Source organism: Populus euphratica, unplaced genomic scaffold (genome assembly GCF_000495115.2).
Source record: "Populus euphratica unplaced genomic scaffold, PopEup_1.0 scaffold190.1, whole genome shotgun sequence".
In the NCBI taxonomy this organism is placed as follows: Eukaryota; Viridiplantae; Streptophyta; class Magnoliopsida; order Malpighiales; family Salicaceae; genus Populus; species Populus euphratica.
The window spans coordinates 294,334-314,942 of NW_011500068.1; the positions used below are offsets into that span (position 1 = coordinate 294,334).

General features: G+C 34.6%; 4 protein-coding genes across 11 annotated transcripts in view; 2 read left to right on the forward strand and 2 right to left on the reverse strand.

Moving 5' to 3' along the window:
* The first annotated feature begins 4,068 nt into the window (after positions 1-4,068).
* LOC105108328 (G2/mitotic-specific cyclin-2-like) lies at positions 4,069-12,279 on the forward strand. Of its 3 annotated transcripts, XM_011002598.1 has the most exons (12): positions 4,069-4,178; positions 4,376-4,440; positions 4,526-4,661; positions 4,843-4,888; positions 4,990-5,103; positions 5,195-5,314; positions 5,932-6,021; positions 6,330-6,551; positions 6,637-6,735; positions 6,847-7,025; positions 7,113-7,274; positions 12,267-12,279. In XM_011002598.1, the coding sequence occupies exons 2-11, from the start codon at positions 4,386-4,388 to the stop codon at positions 7,249-7,251; spliced, it is 1,200 nt and encodes a 399-aa protein (XP_011000900.1). In that variant the 5' UTR covers positions 4,069-4,178; positions 4,376-4,385; the 3' UTR covers positions 7,252-7,274; positions 12,267-12,279. The 3 variants fall into 3 exon arrangements, with proteins under 3 accessions (XP_011000900.1, XP_011000898.1, XP_011000901.1); XM_011002596.1 differs by lacking the exon at positions 12,267-12,279 and having other exon boundaries at positions 7,113-7,473; XM_011002599.1 differs by lacking the exon at positions 12,267-12,279 and having other exon boundaries at positions 4,376-4,437; positions 7,113-7,473.
* Positions 9,868-12,470, reverse strand: LOC105108327 (sorcin-like). Its single transcript, XM_011002595.1, has 10 exons — positions 12,175-12,470; positions 11,997-12,055; positions 11,869-11,909; positions 11,739-11,770; positions 11,575-11,603; positions 11,033-11,069; positions 10,712-10,768; positions 10,399-10,475; positions 10,232-10,305; positions 9,868-10,149 (listed from the first exon to the last, which is right to left on the reverse strand). Exons 1-10 carry the CDS (start codon positions 12,256-12,258, stop codon positions 10,130-10,132), a joined length of 510 nt encoding a protein of 169 aa, XP_011000897.1. The 5' UTR covers positions 12,259-12,470; the 3' UTR covers positions 9,868-10,129.
* Positions 12,471-12,846: 376 nt separating this feature from the next.
* LOC105108329 (transmembrane protein 184 homolog DDB_G0279555-like) lies at positions 12,847-18,291 on the forward strand. Of its 6 annotated transcripts, none has more exons than XR_839029.1 (9): positions 12,847-13,067; positions 13,166-13,387; positions 13,487-13,543; positions 13,672-13,780; positions 14,722-14,906; positions 15,012-15,100; positions 15,424-15,685; positions 16,966-17,248; positions 17,538-17,782. XR_839029.1 is itself a non-coding variant. In XM_011002600.1 (9 exons), exons 2-9 carry the CDS (start codon positions 13,196-13,198, stop codon positions 17,895-17,897), a joined length of 1,506 nt encoding a protein of 501 aa, XP_011000902.1. In that variant the 5' UTR covers positions 12,979-13,067; positions 13,166-13,195; the 3' UTR covers positions 17,898-18,291. The 6 variants fall into 6 exon arrangements, 3 of the variants coding, with proteins under 3 accessions (XP_011000904.1, XP_011000903.1, XP_011000902.1); XR_839030.1 differs by having other exon boundaries at positions 16,974-17,248; XR_839031.1 differs by having other exon boundaries at positions 16,992-17,248.
* A 1,110-nt stretch (positions 18,292-19,401) lies between these two features.
* Positions 19,402-20,609, reverse strand: part of LOC105108330 (metal-independent phosphoserine phosphatase-like) — a 3,083-nt gene continuing 1,875 nt past the window's right edge. The window contains exons 4-6 of the mRNA XM_011002603.1: positions 20,291-20,353; positions 19,967-20,091; positions 19,402-19,737 (exon numbers count right to left, since the gene is read on the reverse strand). Of these exons, the coding sequence (XP_011000905.1) occupies positions 19,545-19,737; positions 19,967-20,091; positions 20,291-20,353 (381 nt within the window). The 3' untranslated portion in view covers positions 19,402-19,544. The remainder of the gene's footprint in view (positions 19,738-19,966; positions 20,092-20,290; positions 20,354-20,609) is intronic.

Sequence of the window (20,609 nt, forward strand, 5' to 3'; positions counted from 1 at the left end):
TCTTAGGTTTGCAGAGGATTATAAAATAAAAATGGGCGAGCTATTGAGAAGATATATAATTTATGGAGTTTATATTTTAATGAAATAAGATAATACAAATGGCGAATAAAATGGAAGGGCGGGTGAGGAAGTGACGCGGTTTTAAGACAGGGAGACGCGTTTTCACGTGCGACTGATCTGATGTCGTGTGGATCCAAGGATCGCTCCCCACTTTGTTGTTTGGTTTTCCCGGATGGGTCCCCTTTTTATAATCGCTTTTGGTAAGATTTTCAAGGAAAGAACATTGAGTGGATATGAAGGGGAGAAACATGGTAAGAGGGGTGCACATACCATCCCCGTTACACGACTTCTAGAACTGTCACACTGTCGGTACTCAAAAACATATCTTTATTCTAATTATGCAAATCATTTCTTGATTAAAGCATCAAGGATTGAGAATGTCTCTTGTAATATATATATATATATGTGTGTAAATATATGTATGTATATATATACACTGCATCACTTAGTTTTTTTTTTAAAAAAAAACCCAAATGGACTCCATGAATTATCTAATTTTGCTTACAATGTAGCAAAAATAAACTTGGTTGAATGTGTGCAGGTAAAGTAAAGAAAGAATGAAAGAAGAGGAGAAAAGGTGGAGCAATGTGCAGTGTGGGATTGGAGTGGTGTACTCGTCAAAAAGATTGTATATCTTCATTTTTCTTATGGTACTCGTTTCACCACTTGTAGATATTAAGACTCTTGGGAGACAAAGGTACTAATGTCCTCGTATGGTATCCAGTCGGGCGGGATTTTTTGTTTTCTCGGTGCTATAATGAGTACATTTATAATCTTTATAAGATAATAATAATAGAATCACAAAAAAAAAATTACAATTGTGTTGAAAATACAGTGTATCACCATATCACCACGAAGGATAGTTCTTTGTAGAATTCTAATACACTATAATAGCTAAACTATACGGCTTTAAATTTTTTAGATAATGATTAACATATCATTTTCTTTTATCTTCCTTAATCTTCTCCTGCTGCATATTTGGTTGTTAGCAGCTAAGAGTTTGTGTTACTAACTTGGTTTCCAACTCAACGATATCCTCTATATGCCCTTTTAATTGGAAAAATAGTTAGTGAGCATTTAGATTGGTTAAGGCCAGTTGAAAAGCACAGGGCTCATTAGTTTAGCCAAGGAATCGGCTAGTTAATCTTTACTTGATATGGATTGAACAATAAGTTCAGTTTTTTTTTAACTTGGTCATGTATGTAATGAAAGTCTATCTTTTTTTTTTTTTTTGATTTACGTGGGGTGTCCGGGCCAGCTTACGCGCACCACGACTAATCCCCACGGCCCACTGAACATCCTGCAAGCCCAGTGAACAGGTAAGGCACCGCGAGAGTGACAGGCGTACATGGTGCATAGTATAATGAAAGTCTATCTTGATATGATTAGTATGTGCATGAAATATAAAATTAATTAATCAAATATATCACTTTAATACTATCATACCATAAAACAAGTGATTGATGTGATATAAGATCAATATCTCTTAAGATATATTGCAACCATTTAATTTTAGAGGTTGTATCGGTAAACGATTTATATTTAACTTGTATACTACTTCTAACAACTCTAAATTGTTACTTACAACGACAAAAGATAAGAATTATGCCCTTGAAAAAACAATATGAACCCATTGATCAACGATCATCGTAGTCAAGATCTGAAAATGCTTGAAAATTAAATGATGATAATTTTTTAAAATAAAAGACAGTTGAGATTATATATTTAAGATATCATAATATTCTCTTAAGAGCTTGCTAATGCATATCTAATAAGTTGTGCATGAACTTGCTGGCCTTGTGAAGCGAGAAGGAAATGTCAGATCTTATGAAAGCCAGATATTACAAGTTTCCAACAACTTGTATGTACATACGTGGATCTAAATGTGAAACCACTTTAGTTGTGGTAATGTAGCATGTAGTGGACATGAGGCTAGTACAAGGTTTGGATACAGCCATATTTGTTTTAGTAAGAAGTTCAATGATGTATTTTCGTTGAGGTAAATGCATACCATCGTTGTTACATAACATCTCAATACCCATAAAATAACTAGATTACAAAGGTCCTTGACAACAAGTGTAAAGTGCAATTCTCGAATGAGATGTTATATGAAAAAGATGGAAGAACATGTAATTAGAATATCATCAACATAAATCAGAATGACAAAAAGAACACCATTCTTTCATTGAATAAACAGCAAAATATCAACTTTGTTATCAGCAAAGCCAAGCTTACATAATCTGTCATTGAGGAGTGAGAACTAGATTCATATAATATTTGATTGATTAGTTTAGCAACCATATTTGATTTAGTAAGAAGTTCAACAATATATTTACAACATTGCAAAGAAATTCAAAACATTATAGTTATTTTTAGGTTGGATAAATTATCTAAAAAATAAGAGTTTTTTTTAATCATAATTTTATCATAACTTTCTTCTTTGTTCTAAGCATAATATCTCCTTTTTTTTAGTGTTATAGTCTAGATATGTGCCAAATTAGGGCATAGTTAGTGCTATATGAGTTAACATTTACATAATATGTGCTAGATTTATTGTTTTTTTATTGTCATAAAACTTGAACTAGTTTAGTAGATTAATTCAGTAAGTTGTTGATGCAGAACCTGATAATCCAAGCCATTATATATTTTATGTGTGTTTATTTTTCAGGTAGATTTTATGATTATAATTTGAAAAAAAATAAGTTTTAAAAAAATATGATTAGATGTGGTTAATTGGATTTAGATTAGTGTATGGTAAAAATTATAGTTGAGATTTATGTGCAGTAAAAAACATGTATAAATATTTGATAGTTGTATAGTTGTGTTTACTTTTCAAAGTATTTTTTTACTTGGAAATGCATCAAAATATTTTTTTTTATTTTTTTAAAAATTATTTTTGATATTAATATATTAAAATGATCTAAAAACATAAAAAAATTAATTTAAAATAAAAAAATTAATTTTTTTACAAATACATTTAAAACACAAAAACAAACAAAGTTTTATAAAATTCATTTAAAAAACACGTAAAAACTGCGTTTCAAACGTTATGTTTTAAAGAGTTTCATAGTAAAAAATACAATTTGATGTATTATCATATTTTTCACACGACAAACACAAAAACTCCAATTAAACAAACGAAGCCTATAAGTAGATTTGACAGGTAAAAGCTGGTCGCATGAGATCCTGCCTGTTCGACTTTTCCTCAATGTACATGCGGTAAATGATACCACTGTAATAAAGTGTTCAATCAAGAGGTATGTAGAAGTCTTAATTAAAAAATAAGAAAGAAGAAGAGCAAGATCGCTGAGACTATAATTCAAGAAACATGGCAAGGATCCATATCACGGGTGGCAATCTTGATTATCTAATTTAAGGCGATTTGGAATCATCGCAAGGAACACTACTTCAACAACAACAACAGTTGGAAGCACAAACACTCCATCAGGCAAATGATGTTCCAAGTCCTGTTTAACTGTCATCAGGGAGGGAGGCGGTAGACTCTTGATGAGTGCCAGCTCAGGTTGCCTGTCACTTAATTGACATCACCTTAATTAAACACCCAAGTTAATTCTCCACTTCATTTTTTGTCTCTCAAGTCATGAGAGAACTCTTAATTATATCTTTCTATCCATGTCCTTGTCATTAATTCCATCTTATTTCTACTTTTTTATAAGAAAATAACACTGTTTTTGCAGGGAACTTGATATTTTCTATTGAGGAATCTTCACAGAATAAATCCAGATTGCTTGATGTAAGATAGATTCCTATTATTTGGTTGATGTTACTCTAAATATTTGAGTTTCGTTAAGTAATTGTTCTAATCCAACGGTCACTGCTCCCTTGGGAAGCTTCCACGAATTAGGAGCGGACCTGGGCTTTTTTTTTTTCTTTTTTTTTTAATGCTTAAAAACTGCCCGCTCCAATTATGGCCCAAAGACTCCTTATTTTAACCGTTGCCAGACCAACGTAACTTTTCATCTTGTTATAATCCAACGGTCACTACTTACTAGCCGTTATTTTCAAAACCCTTCCCTTTTTGTTCTTCTACACCCCGGAGCTCAGAGAGAGAGAGAGAGGTTTTCTTTCTCGTTCTTGCTTGGAGATTGGAATTAAAGGTGAATAAGATTAAATCCGTGCCTTTTGACTCGGTTTGATCCAATGCTGAACTGGGTTTTTTTTTTCTGGGTTTTTTTTCCCTTCTTCAAGTTTAGTATCATAAAATCTTTGGTTTTCTTTACCATTTGGTGGATCATGAATGTGTTTTGATTTTCTATGATTTTTAAAGGGTTTTTTCTTTTATTGTTGATTCCAGTTTCTTGAAGATGGGTGGATCAAATGAGAACAATCCTGGTCTCTTTGTACCTTTAAACCTTCGAGGTAACTTGGCAATATTGCCTGTCTTTCTAGCAGCTTTTCAGTTGAAGTATTTATTTATTTAGATCAATCTTTCTTGGTCTTGTAGAACGACCAAGAATGGGGGGTTCGAATTTTGTGAAGGACATGGGGCTGAATCAAAGGAGGGCATTAGCCAGCATCAATCAGAACATTGTTGGGGCTGCTCACTTCCCATGTGTGGTCAACAAGAGAGATAGCTCAGAGTAACTCCTATAACATCAACTCCATTTTGATTGGATTTATTTCCTTAATTAAAACAACTATGTTATTACACCTGTTTATCTGAGTTTTGTTATACATAGGAAACAAAAAATATGTGAAAAGAACTCAGTATTTGTTATGCTTTCCAAAGTTGCAAGTAATTCACTTAAATTTTTTGTTTAGGGAGATGGCAGCAGAAATGGTCAGCAACAAGCAACAATGCTATGAAGTAAATTTATAGAGTTTTAATTATTTTTTAAGCAAACTGAATTGATGTTTCGGTGAAAACATGAAATTGACTTGAACTGCTGGGATTGATTATGACATCAGGAGACTAGGAAATCTAAAGACTGTTCAGTAATAGAAGTGGAAGAGTATGATGATGCTGCGATACCGATGTTTGTGAAGCACACAGAGGCTATGCTAGATGAAATTGATAGGATGGTATTTCTTTTTATCAAGCCTAAAAATTTAAATAAGATTTTTCAGTGTGCGTGGGCTGAAGGGAACTATCAACTCCATTGAATTTTCGCAGGAGGTTGAAATGGAGGATGCAGAGGACTCAATTGTGGATATTGACTGTGGCGATTTGAAAGATACATTGGCAGTTGTTGAGTATATAGATGACATAAATGCCTACTACAAGAAATCTGAGGTAATCCAATCTGCATTAGGAATTCATTCCTTAAACTTGTTCGCAGCTTTTGTACATTGTGACTACCTTGTTAGTCTCAATGTTGAGTAAAAATGCCATCAATCTAAAATGTCACTAGAGTTGATTGTATCAGCAATAAAAGATGGGATATATTATCCTCAATGTGTGATGTGCATGATTGTATGAAGATAATACACAGAAAAATCATCACACACGTGTGCAATGACTTTGATTAGACATGCTATGAGTCTAATCCATTTGTTGATTTATTCAACGAGGGTTCTTTCTAACTGTGGAAAGTAACATCTGATTGATTAGTTATGATTGATATCCACGCTAGAAATATGTAACTGATGATTCATTCTGTATTGGTATTACTTTGTTTCTTAACAAATGCATCTAAGGCTTATTTGTTTTTTCTTGAATTTTTGAAAGATGTGGATTTTTGAGAAAAAAAGATGAAATTTTAATTAAAATTCTATTGTGATACCACTCGATTTCCAAAAGGCCAAGTATCCTTTCGGCATGAATTTCCTCCAAAACAAGTAGCTCATTGGATGCAGCAATCTTTTGTGGGACATGGATCAATCTTGAATATATATTATTCATTTATGCAGAGCTCTGGCTGTGTCTCTCCAACTTACATGGATCGTCAATTTGACATCAACGAGAAGATGAGGGCCATCCTTATCGACTGGCTTATTGAGGTATACTCCTCTGACCTTGTGTTGTTTCTTTAAAGGAAAATGTTGGAATTCACTTTTTGATTCGTTTAACAGCACTTCTGTGGACATAATTTTCCATGGAAATTGAAACAATTGCCATATGTTTAACCAGTATCCTTAATGACAGTTCACTATCTTACTAGAGATTGAGACCCATTTGTAGAATAGGTCTAATTGCCCGGAATAGAACCAAACGCTACATCAAATAGAAACAGCTAGTCCATCTCTAATTTTTGGTTTTCAAACCTTGTCATCCTTTATCTAATAAAAGAAGTCTGGTTGTTCAATAGGTCCACTACAAATTTGAGCTTATGGAGGAGACATTGTTCTTAGCCATCAATCTTATTGACCGATTCTTGGAGCGTTGCACAGTGATCAGAAAGAAACTTCAACTGGTTGGTGTGACAGCAATGCTATTAGCATGCAAGTATGAGGAGGTCTCAGTCCCACTCGTGGAAGATTTTGTGCTGATATCAGACAACGCTTACACAAGGATAGAAGTCCTCGATATGGTATTTTTTCTTCGTAGTCATTTACTTGCCTTCTCCCTTCCCATCAGTGGCTTTTTTTTTAAACTATTTTTAATGTTGCTTGTAGGAGAAACTAATGGTGAACACTTTACAATTCAACATGTCTGTGCCAACCCCTTATGTGTTCATGAAGAGATTCCTCAAAGCAGCTCTATCTGACAAGAAGGTAAATCACTCACTAATGATGGTTTTTATCGAATTCGAAGTTCTTGGGGAAAAAAAAAAATTCACCATTAAAATTGTTGATGTGTAATGGCTTTACTCATGAATTGAACAGCTTGAGCTTCTCTCCTTCTTCATAATTGAGGTGTGCCTAGTTGAGTACGAGATGCTTAGGTTCCCCCCATCTTTACTAGCTGCTGCAGCGATTTACACTGCTCAGTGTAGTCTGTACCAGTTCAAGCAGTGGTCTAAAACCTGCGAGTGGCACACCAGCTATACAGAAGATCAGCTTTTGTGAGTATTTTGCATCATTGATTACTACCTCAACTTTGTAACCAAACTAATTCTCATACTGATGAATTTGCTCTTACATGCCGATAGGGAATGCTCAAGAATGATGGTTAGTTTCCATCAGAAAGCTGGATATGGGAAACTCACTGGAGTTCATAGGAAGTACAGTACATCCAAGTTTGGTTATGCAGCAAAAGCTGAACCAGCCCTATTTCTCTTAGGGCTCTGAACGCCTACGTGAGGAGTCTCTGCGTTCATATATACATTTGTATATTACCGGTCCAATGTCGTCGTACCTCTACTTCGCAAGTTGTGGGTTTGAATGACAGAAAAATTTGGTTATTTCTTTGTAATATGACATTTGCTGCAGCAGCTGTGGGGTGAAAAGTTGCACTGTTCATTTTAACTAGTACAGCTCTGTTTATAACTAGATAAAAGATAGCTAATATAATTTTTCCACGGTGGACAAAAACATATTTAGTCGGCGCGATAAAAATAAAAAATAAAAAATAAATTTGATTTTTAAAATAGTCTTAAAATAAATTTATATTCTTTTAAAATTTAAAAGACATGACAATATGTTATCTTTGTTCCCATTTCTCCTCTGTCTCGACATAAAATAAATTTATATTATTTTAGAACCGGAAAAATTAACATGAGAGACATGAGAACATTTCTCTTATGTCTCTCGCTATAGCAGCGTAGAAGTGTATCTTTTCTTCGGCTCGTGTTCCTCCTCCAAGCTGTTGTTGTCTCTAATGCCGAGTATATCCTTGTGGATTTCTTAACGTAATCTGTTTTTCATTAAAGACTCTGTTTATTTATAGAAAAATTATTTTTATTTTTGTAAATTTTTAAAAAATAAATTGTTTTTTTGATATTTAATAGTATTACGAAAAATAAACTGGAAAATATTTTTAGTATTTGATTATATTGTAAAAAATAAACTGAAAAATAACTTATTATTAATAATGTGTTATTTTTCACAAGTTTATTAAAATAATAAGAAACAAATCTTACAAATTAAAAAGTTGAATGAGAATAGAATTAAAAAAATATAATTTCATAAATTATTTTAAATAAAATAAATAATAATCAAAATAATAGAGATCAAATCTAAAAAAAATAAAAGATGAAAAAATTAAAATAATAATAATAATTAATATTTTATAAATTATTTCAAATAAAATAAGTAACAATCAAAAGAATGAGGACCAAATTTGATAGATAAAAAATTTCAATAAAAAAATAATAAGAAAAAAACAAATAAGAATTATAAAAATGAGGACCAAAGTTAATATAAAAATTAAATTTTAAGAAATGAAATTGAAAAATAAATATTCAAAATTTGGTTTTAGCCATCAAAAGTTTGAGGATCAAATTTGATATAATTAACAAATAATATGATATTTCTAAATTTTTCACAACTTTTAAAAGGTGTTTTCCGCCTAAATTTTTCAGGAAAACACTTTCCTAAAAAACAAACTAAATTTTTCTTTAACTGGAAAGTATTTTTCGTTGACTAACTTTCCTAACTGCTAACAAATACAAAAAAGTTTAGAAAATGATTTCTCGAAAACTACTTTCTGGAAAATAAATACAACATTTCCTGGAAAACACTTTCATGAAAATCAAGTCAAATTTTTCTTTAATTGAAAAGTATTTTTTCTTGATCAGAAAGTGTTTTTCATTAACCAGAAAGTGTTTTTCGTTAATTCCGTTGACTAACTTTCCTAATAGCAAACAAACACAGAAAAATTTAAAAAATAATTTTTCAAAAACTACTTTTCAGGAAACAAATATGGTCTAAATCCATCCCTGATTCGCACTCATCTTTTTATGCCCGTGTTTACGAATGACTAATATTGTTATTAACTACTACCAGGTTCGTGAAAATTAAGAAATAAATGGGTTTTTTTTTTCTATCATAAATATAAAAGATTATCATATTCTCTCAAAAACTCTCAAGATACCATTGATTACAAACAAACTCTAAATTTCTAGCAGAACTATAATTCTTTGCTGATACATTTTCTTAGATATCCCCATTGCATGATTTCAATAACATAAATTTGAGCTTGGGATCTAGGTGGTGGCCAAGTGGTAAGAGCTTGGGATCAAAGGGTTTGCTCCCTCTGTGGTCTCAGGTTCGAATCCTTGATTGCTCATATGATGGCCACTGGAGGCTTACATGGTCGTTAACTTCAGGGCTCGTGGGATTAGTCGTGGTGCGCGCAAGCTGGCCCGGACACCCACGTTAAAAAAAAAAAAAAAAAAAAAAAAACATAAATTTGAACGAAAAGTATTGGCGCACTATCCACAGTCCACACAATTGGCTCTTCTGTAGAATCCAATCATGCCACGGTTGGAGTTTGGATTCTGGAGAGCATCTTCTCACATGTTTCAGTTATTGGACTATAATTTTGCATGGCTCCAGGTCGAAGTTGTGACAATGAAATAGCTAGAGTGGCAACGTTATTTTCATATTTTATAGTGCTGATAAAACGAAACTAATTTCCATTTATATACAAGTTATAGCCGAAGACTTGTTGAAAAATGTACAAAGTACTTATTGTCTCGAGACTGAAAAGACAAAGACCGTTGAAATAAAAACAACATATCTCTCTTTACCTTTTGTTTTGAAATCCATTGCAAAACTATTTCAAAGATAAGTTTATTTTATATCCCTACATCTGCTCCTCCGACCAAACATGTTTATGTCCTTTTTTTAAAGACAATAACTAAACACAGTAGTAATTTTAGACACTTCTTTCATCATTTTCAAGAATAAGATTTCTGAAGTCTTTGGTTTTCAAATTAAGGATGTTAGTGAATATCATGCTAATCTGAGGGAACTATGTTGTAATTCATCCCTTTTAAATAAACTTCCACCCAATCACATTATCAACATATGTACTTTCAACTATTATCATACATAAGAACAAAACTGACAATGGTCTCGTCCCAAAAATAAACACTAGGGAAGAAAATTTTAGTACCTAAGACCACAATTTTTTACATTGTTGAAGAACATGCAGTCCTGCTCATCAATCATTATTAACTTCAAGTATGAACGGGCATGGAAGTTTTGAGCATTGCTGGTGATTTCATATTCTACAATTTGCAGCTGCACGAAAGAGAAACAACCTTAACAAATTGCAACATGATATCAAGCAGTTTATGTTGATATTGAATTGGTTTTTACTTACTAAAGTACACCAACTGATTGAAATCAAGAGTAACTCTGCCTTGCTTTGTTGTATCAAATGAATTAAAAAGATTCCTGCAGTAAAGGAAATGATAAATTATCTGTAAGAGCTTAATGAAGACTATTCGATCTAAAGAATGCATCATAAATGATCAAGGGGACACACACCGAGCAGACTGTACAAAGATGCAGAGACATATGAAGTCATCTAGACGAATTTTTCCATTCTTCTTTTGGTCAAAGCTCTGAGAAACAATGGGCAGATTTCACATTTCAGCACGTATAACAAGATCAAGAGAATGGCAGGAATAAGTTCCCCACTGATAGGGTTATCAAACACAAGTAAATTAAATATACAATTCCGTATACAAGCATGCTACATAACATCAAGCCAGATCTTTAAGGAATGAAGGTTGCATATAATATCTGTGACAGAATTTTATGATCCCACCCATAATGTAGGAGTGAAATAGGCCTTTACCTCACAAACTGTGTAAAAAGAAGGAGAGTCCAATGTGAAACCAATCTTCACCAATCCCTGCAACAAGTTTGAGTCATGAGAAACCAGATAATTAAGAAACGAAGAGGAGAACAGAAATTGAAGAAACCCATGTACTCTATTTCACGTATATCTCGTGAAACAAGAACAGTCTAAACAGAAGCACAGAGATTATGATTAGGTAAACTATATAATAAATGTAGGAATTTATTTTCCATAGGACTTATTGTGCCAAGAATCATGGGCAGCATTTAAAAGTATATTTATTCAGTCACAGCTAGATAACATTCTTCAAAAAACTACCTTGTAGACATCATCAGGAACAAGATATCCAAGGCCCCTGTAACAATAAGATAGAAGAAAAGACCAGTTACTTATTTTTACACAAGCAAATCCAACCATTTCCAATTTAGGAAGAGAGAGACAGGAAAAACGTGTAGAGTTCAAGCACTTGCTCATCATTGCAGATATTACCATTGACTCAAACACAAAATTTCAAAAGCTCAGATTTAGTAAAGCCAAACAAGCTCAAAGCTACAAACAGTCCATGAATCCAGAAGATTTTATTGCTAAACAATGCCCTCACACCAACCAAATACCAGAACCAATGACTAACCATACTAAAATGACTACAGAACCAACTAACCAAATGATAAACACATTTCATTTCAGCCTCTACCAAAGCTAACATTCACCATTAATGTGGAAACAAAGATAACTATCTTATCTATTCCTATTTGAATGCTTTTATATGGCTAGACTACATCAAACCATGAAAACAGTTTACAAGGCAGGAGACAAAACAATCAAAGTCTACTTTCTAGCAGAAAGCCACTAAAATTTACCTCTCGAGATCCGAGAAAGCTTGTTGAACCTGCAAAGAACACGAGTGCAAAACTCAAATACAGACATCACAAAAGTATTTCATAATTAGCTAGATAAGAACATAACGCACAAAAATATAGCCTTTTACTTCTTGAAATGGAAAATTCATGATGAAAGAACAAACCTTTAAAAGGAACTTATTAAGCCCAACAAATTCTGCATTTAGAAAAAGAAAGACATTTGACAAATCAGGAAAAAATAAACAAAACCCAATTCAAAGTTCTAAAACTTGAAGCCAAAAAAGTGAAATTCACCATCAAAACTCATAGTTCCATTCCTATCAAAATCATACATCCTACAACACAAAAATTGAAGAGCTTTGTTATATCAATTGCTTTGTATTAAAAGAGAGATTAAAGAAGAGTGTTGAGAATTGGGTTACCTGATCATTTGCTGGACAACGGAGAGAGGGAATTCAAGATTACCAACAGCAAGGGCACTCTGATTACCATCAATAATAAGATGGTTAATTAATTAAGTTGATCAAAGAGTTTAGCCTTTTTAAGCTACAAAAAAAGAAAAAGAAGAGAAACAGAAGACAGAGGGAGAAGGAGAATGACCTTGAGCTGAATTGCAGTGATGTTTCCAGTTTTCTCAGAGTCAACTCGCTCGAACCATTCTCTCAGCATACTCGTGTTCTCCATTTTCGTAGCTGCCTGCAACTGGAAGAGCTATTCCTTGAATTTTTCCTTAACTTAAAAATTTTTGGGCAAACCTCAATATCGTCCCTAAGCTATTACCAGAATCACAACTTCATTTGAATTTCCCTAACTTAAAAAGTTTTGGGCAAACCTCAATATCGTCCCTAAGATATTACCAGAATCACAACTTCATTTGACATCGAAAGACTCTTCTTAGATAAGTCCCTAATATGTATGGTTTTATTTAATTTAATTGTTATTTTGAGGTAAAAGAAATGAGTATAGTTCGGATAAAAAAATTATTTTTTATTTTAAAAAATAAAAATTTATTTTATATTTATTTTATATACTTATCTTCATCATTTTAATTAATTGAAATTTTATCTCATTTATATTTATCATTTTTATCTTAGAACACTAACGTTGAAACACAAACTATATATAATCAAATCACATTTGTTTATTAAATGATTTAATCTTAAGCATTCAAAATAAGTCTCATTTTTATTTTAATTGCAAATTATGATAAAGATTTTTGAAGAAAAACTATATAAAGATATCACCTGGTCCTAAAATGCAAACAACAAAAATACTCTCCGGCTGGTGAATTGTTATAATCATTAATCAGAAATATATTATAGTAGGGACCAAAGTAGCTGAATGGCTGCGTTTTTTTTTTATGATGGTGTTTCCTCCCTGCACCATATTGTAGTGAATAAAAATCCCTCTTTGTCGCGGAGCAGAATCATTTCGCCTATCCCCACTCACCCCTTCAATTTCCTTGCCTTGTTCAATTCAATTTGGACTCAGCTGTAAGTAAATTATTTTCAACTTCCATTGATTTGGATTCTCTATTACGATTGATGAATGAATTGATTAGAAATTTAATTCAAAATCTCATCTTTCTTAGATTGATTATGGATATTGGGAAATTCAAATTATGCTGTATGATATTTCGCATTTGAGAGAGAAGCAGGCGATGAAGTATTTACAGGATCTCATAGTTTATTATCTTTTGAAATTCTCAATTCCCTTATGGGATACTTTGATTGCTGGTGCTTTTGTACTTGTAACCTTGTCTTCGTCTTTCTACCTCTTGTTCGAGCATCTTTCCGCGTACAGGAATCCTGAGGTGACTATTTGTTTCCTTCTTTGATTGCCCTGCTTTCGGTTTTGAATGAGTTTGCTGATATTTGTTGGTTGACTGTTTGGTACTCTTTTTACCTCTCAGGAGCAGAAGTTTTTGATCGGGGTTATCCTTATGGTTCCTTGCTATGCTGTAGAATCGGTGAGTAAGTGATTGTTCTGCTTGATTGAGGTTTATTCTGTGAAAAGTTTGAATTTTGAATATTTGAATTTGGAGAGGTGGATGGAAGTTTTTGATTTTTTTCCCCTAACTTGGATTATTTTGAATAGTTTGTTTCATTGCTGGATCCGTCGATTAGTGTTGAGATCGAAATACTGCGGGATTGCTATGAATCATTTGCTATGTATTGCTTTGGAAGATACCTTGTTGCTTGCTTAGGTATGTTTCTTACTAGAAGTTTTTTGTGTGCAATGAAGGGTTTTATCCAATATTCAGTTTAATTCATCTCGTATAATTTTGTCATTTCCTAGATTCTGTAGTGGTAGGTCTTTGAAGTTGTTTACTAATTCTGGATGGTCTGATGTATTCCTCTTCATGGAATTGACATTTCCATGCTTTTGTCCATGAATCCTCTTGTGGAAGTCAGAATCTTGGGGTTTTTTTATCACCCGAAGACAGTTTCTTTCAATGGTTTGTAGTCAAGCTTTTTGGTCCTAAGGCCCCAGATGCTCATGATGGAGTTTTCTTGAATACAAGCTGCCATGAAAAAAAAAAAAAACCTTGGTGAACATGGCTTATGTATTTGTTCCTGTTCTGACAATTTCAAGGGTGTGCTAGTTTCTTTTGAAATGTGCAAAAATTAAAACATGTGCGCATGTATTTAAATAATCTATGGGTAAAGTAATATAAGATGTGAAATTGGCAAGTTTGGCTGGAAGAAATTCTCTGGCACTGTCATTGTGATGTATTGGATTTATTTGTTCATGCTTCTTTCGTACACATTCACACAAGTATGTGAACATAGTCAAATACATTCTACATTGCACGTGTGGTAATGCACATGTCTGGCTGGGTGCCATTCTAGTTTTAAATGTCATCTTACAGCATTTATGTCAAATTGCAAACTATAGTTATGTTTATAAGTGGATGTTTTGTTCTATATAAAAAATTAAAAGTTTGATCTAGTTGCTGTATGATTTTTAGTATTGTTTATTAACAAGGCATACGAATCTTCTATGATTTTATAGTTTTGTAATTATACATATGGATGAGGTATTTTCCTATGGTTTTATTTAATTATTTTCCTGATTTCATTTTGTTTATTCTTCTGGTGTTGATATTGTTATTGATAGTTGTTTTCTTTTGTCTACTTCTTAAAGGTGGGGAAGAAAGAACTATTGAGTTTTTGGAAAGAGAAGGTCGCTCGAGTTCTAAGGCACCCCTTTTAGAACATAATCATGAAAGGGGAATTATAAAACACCCTTTTCCAATGAATTATATCTTTAAACCATGGAAGCTCGGTCAGTGGTTTTACCAAGTTGTAAAGTTCGGTATTGTTCAATATGTATGTCTTCTTTTGAGAAGTTCTATATTTTGCAGCTCTTTTTACATTTCCCAATTCCAGCATTCTTGGATTGGAAAAGATTATGATCTGTATCTTTTTTGGCAGATGTTAATAAAGTCTTTGACGGCAGTTTTAGCGGTACTTCTTGAAGCCTTTGGTGTATATTGTGAAGGAGATTTTAAATTGAGATGCGGGTAAAGCTGATTTTGATTTTTACATTTGTGAGGTCCATTGCTTCTTTTCTTTATTGAAACTTGAACCTGTTGTTTTCTGTATAGGTTTTCATAGGAATGATAGAGGTTGAGAATTATCATCCTTATGCCAATGTACTTGTTGTTTCACAGTTTAATTGCATATTCTTTATAAAGGTCATTCCATGTGGACTCATTGTCTTACCTGCGAGTGTGTATATAATGATTCCTACTTCTAAATTGGCCCCAATTGATGTGTACTCTCTTTTACCAGATATCTCTTGTCAAAAATCACTGAATACCTTAGCATTCCCGTGGTTTTGTAGGTATCCTTACATGGCGGTGGTTCTAAATTTCAGTCAATCTTGGGCTTTGTACTGTTTGGTGCAATTTTACGCTGCCACAAAGGATGAACTGGCTCACATAAAACCTTTATACAAGTTCCTGACGTTCAAATCGATTGTATTTTTGACTTGGTGGCAAGGAGTAGCAATTGCTCTTCTCTACTCTCTTGGTTTATTCAAAAGTCCTATAGCTCAAGGCTTGCAATTTAAGTCAAGTATCCAAGACTTCATCATTTGTATAGAGGTAGATAGCTTTCATTCCATGGTATCTCCTTTTCTGTTCTGTTCCATTCGTATATTACTCTTGCTCTTGGTGGTGTAAGATAATATGTTGCTGTACTAGTAGCTGCCTTTGACATGATGAAGTGAATAGGTTAATGTCTTGGGTGAATCAAAATTCTGAACTACTCAAATGCCACTAGGTTCTTTCATGGACAAGTCAAGATTTTATCACAAGATATATGCGAAAGTTATGTAATTCCAACTTGAGTGTTGGAATTCTTATGACAGAGCAAACGCAAGATTTTGTTTTTCAATAAAACATCCATCCATGTTCATGTGCCTTCTATTATTTGTGGATGGTATAGGAGAAAAGTAAGCATTCTGGGAACTGGAAATGCTTGTCTAGTTGCTTCTCTAGAGAGGAAACTATGGCATGTTGCTGATTGATGAGCTTTAGGGCAAGGGTCAAGTAAAAAGTAAATTGGCAGTGTTCTGCAATTTAGGGCCAGTGCAGCCTGTCTCAAGTTGTTGAAATAAGGGGATGCAGTGAGGAGAGGAGCAGATAATGGTCGTAGATATTACAGTTCAGAAGGAGGGTGGTAAAGAGTTGGATGCAGTGCGCTTGGGCTTTAGCTTAAGTGGTGAAGGGCAGAGGAAGAGTTTGAATAAAATAGACTTGAGCCTAATCTTATCAATCAAGAAAAGGGACAAAATAAAAAGCGTTCAAGTGGATGTACTGTTTGGTTGCTCATGTAGCATGTCTAGGATGTCATTTCTCAAGGACTTACCATTCTGAAATGCTGGACACATCACCTTTGCATTATTTGGCGCTGCCAGACTGATAATTTCTGTTACATGGCTGTTTAAACTTGCTTATAGAATGTTTTATGGGGCAATTCATTTTGTTTTGTTGTTCTGGGGATTTCTGCCTTGTCATTTGCTTTAGAACTACTTGAAAAAAATATGTTATTCTACTAGCATGGGTGTTCTGCAGTAGGTTTAGCGATGGAATAGACAGAGGCATCTGATACAAAGTTACAGTGATTATCCACCGAGACATGCTGGTGAACCTTGCCATTTGCCCTCCTGTTTAATGGTTATGGTGTAAACAAAGTTATGAACTATGGTTGGTCCTGTGTCTTTCACTGCAATGTGCTACATGTGTTAGTGGTTAAATTTGATAGGTGATGTTTTCTTGTAGCTATTGTTACAATATTCCTGGGGAGTGCAACAGTCATCAATGTCTAGATCTCTTCAATAAAGTTTATAATTGCTTTTTTTATCTCATTCAAAATATTGAAGTTTAACAGGTCACTGTATCCATCCAGCACAGATGGGCATTGCTTCTATTGTTCATCTGTATGTGTTCCCTGCCAAGCCTTATGAGCTAATGGGAGACCGGTTTCCTGGAAGTGTTGCAGTTCTTGGAGATTATGTATCTGTTGATTGCCCGGTAGATCCTGATGAGGTTAGAGACAGTGAGCGGCCAACAAAGCTACGCCTTCCTCAACCTGACATTGATGTTAGGAGTGGAATGACCATAAAAGAAAGTGTACGAGATGTTGTTGTTGGTGGTGGTGGATTTGTAAGTTTCTTTAATTTAGCTTATAATAAGAATGCAAATGGAGTATAGCTGTGCAGTCACTAACCTGAAACTTTATTGATACTGTAAACAAAAGGAGTTGCTGGTTCAGTATCAGCTTTGCCAGTCTAGTAATAAATTAAACTGAAGGCCAGTCAATGTCAATATGTGAAAATGTGATAAAATTACAGTGTAAAACACAAATCTGGCAATGTGCACTGTTAATTTGGTCTGGTGAAGCACATTACATCACATTTATCTACTGCTGAATCAGCTGTTGCCTCCCATGCAGATTGTGAATGATGTGAAGTTCACTGTAAACCAAGCAGTGGAGCCTGTGGAGAAGGGAATTATAAAGTTCAACGAGAAACTGCATAGAATTTCTCAAAATATGAAGCAGCACAACAAAGACAGGAGAAGAACAAAGGATGATAGTTGCATAGCAACATCTTCACCCACACGGAGGGTCATTCGTGGAATTGATGACCCTCTTTTAAATGGGAGCTTCAGTGACACTGGGGTAGCAAGGGGGAAGAAGCACCACAGCAGGAAATCAGGATATATCAGTGGAGAAAGCGGGGGAGAAAGTAGCAGCGATCAAAGCTATGGTGCATATCAGGTCAGGGGTCGTAGATGGGTCACTAAGGATTAGAATCGTTTTTCTTTATTCCATTTTTTACGGAAACAAATTCAGGGGTATCAGATCAGGGGTCACAGAACAACCGGAGGAAACTCAAATCAAAAGGATGTCTTGTCCTGGCATCCCAATCACATGAGCTATTAATTTTCTCCGATGGGATGGTTTTTGGCTGACATGCATGAGAACATCTCAAATTTTCATCTGAATCCATCTTTACATCAACTGTAAGATCCTTCATGATGGGGTTGCTAGGCATGTATCATATATTTGGTTTTCGAAATTTTGTATTAAAGTTTTAAAAGCCCTGATTGTGAAAACCAACACAGCTATTGAGCTACTTTAACGTTTGAGTCTTGTTAAATTAACGTGTATGTACGTCAATATTTGGACTTCACATGCTGTTTTACTTATTGACCATAAAAGATTAGAAATCATCTATCATTTAGTCTGCCTGTTCCATCACGAAGAAATGAATAAAAAAAACCCAGCAATGCATAACCACAGCTCCATGCGTTGTTTGTTCCTTGTACATGTGGCTCCTCCACCAATCAAGCTCCCGAATCGGCGAAATCTCAACGACCAGGTCATTGCACAAAACCTTGAACAATAGCGGCCCAACTGGATAAAACTCAACACAACCGTTGGCATAATAACGGTGGTCCACCACCAAAAGCGTGAAATTAAAACTCAACAGAGCCACCACCTTGCATGTCCTCATTGATCCCATGCAAGACCCACCCCTCAAATATCTTACCATCTAATTGGGACTCCAACTAGGGTCTTGCTGGATGGAAGGCTTCATTGGCTTAGTTGGATTCGCATGCATTATAAACTTCCCGTTATTCTCTCTTTTCATCTTGCAGATGATCGATTGCAAGTAGTCCCAAAACCTAATGGTTGTGGCTCCAATAGGTGTGGCTATCAACTTGTTATTCTAGGAGATTGTCTTCTGTAACACCATTGTGCAACCAAGGAGAATTTGAGAAATGGTTATGGAATATGGAGCGGTGGAGTCTTGGGTCAAGAAGTACAACATGGGAGCTTCCTTGCCAAGGGGTTTGGAACAAGATAAAGTTTTAAACAGCGGATTTGTTAAAGTTTTATGCCTGTTGAAGAACGGTGAGATGTTGTTGGAGTATGAATGCAGAGCTCTGGTTTCTTCTGACCCAAAGCATGGGACGTTCAGGGATCTTATGTTTCACGGGGTGCCAGGCTTATTTGAAGCAGTTCTTCATATTGGGAACCTCCGTTGGATTGACTCAGTTACTGAGACTTGGTGTGCAGAAAAACAAGGGAGAGTTTGCTTCTCATAAACTCTGTTTACTCTGTTCTTTTTCTTATTGCTGCTGTCCTTTTGTCTGTTTGGAACTGTGTTATTGTGTGAAATCACAAATATGTGACCCAAGCTTGGGTGCTTGCCAATTATACCATCAGTTTGGTGTTGGCCTATATACTGCAAACCATTTCATTTATGGCAAAATCCTCTACCTATCAAGTATATTTTATCCAAAACACGTTGAAACAGAATGGATCTTTTATTAAGCAGGCTATTCTATTGCTCATCAGAAGAATCATTGTTGCTTCAGGGGATATTTTTCAAGTCTAAACAAAATCAAATCACTGAAATCTCAAACCACATCACTCAACATGAGTTGCAAATTATTCTACCGGCCTAAGTTCTCCAGTAACCAGTGCAAATTTCCGGTGCTGAGACAAGACAGAAGGGACCTTGACTGCTTGAATTATTGATGCCAGGTCATTTGAGGACGACCCTGTGTTTTGCTTGGTTGCATTTAGTACTGTTTGCAAGATTTGCAAGGGGTCACCATGGCTCACAATCAGGACTGCACACCTGCACAGCAATTGATAATCAAAACGACGCCTTTACAGCCAATGCGTGGTTCGCATTAAAATGCAACTTGAAAAAGAATGGGTTTCTTTTATATGTTCCCAGAAACGTTCAATATTTCCTAAAAACACTTTGATGGATTATAAGGTTATAATACTGAGGGTGCTAAAACTGTTTCCTCATTTTCTGGATCATGCTATTCATAATGCCAAAGAAATATGGACATGCTTACCCTTGAAATTCTGACTCGATAATTGCCAGAGCACTTGCAAGTCTAGTAGCGACATCATAAACGCTTTCTCCACCTTCTGGTCGCATGAATGGATCTTTCTCATCAAGTGCCCATATCTCCGGATACTGTTGATTGAGAAAGAAAAAAGGTAAACCTCAATTGCTAGTGGGAAGGGCTGTGCTTCTTTGGCTTAGATGGTGTGGGTTATTGAGTGAGGCCATTGTTGCAGTGAGTACTTCATCTTACCATATACATGTACAAAAGACCCTTAATCTAGTAGCCTATGGCAAGAAAAATCTAAAATAAACTCCACGAATGTGTTACCTTATCATGTGAAAAAAGTTCAAATGAAGGACCAAAATAGCGTTCTCGAAGATCTCCCATCATCTGCCAAGTAGCATTTACTTTATAATGAGTATGCGGAATAACAACAAACATGCAAGAAAAAACTCATTACATTTAACTGACTGAACACAGGTTTCTGATAGAAAAGAGACCAGATGTTCAGCAGATTATTTTCTTCAGATGGTAACAAATTAGCACCACAGACTCAGGTCAAAAGAGGAGCTTACATGGCCAGCAGCCCAATAAAATGAAAGATAACCATGCAACTTCTTTGCATGTTGGGGGGGGGGGGGGGGGG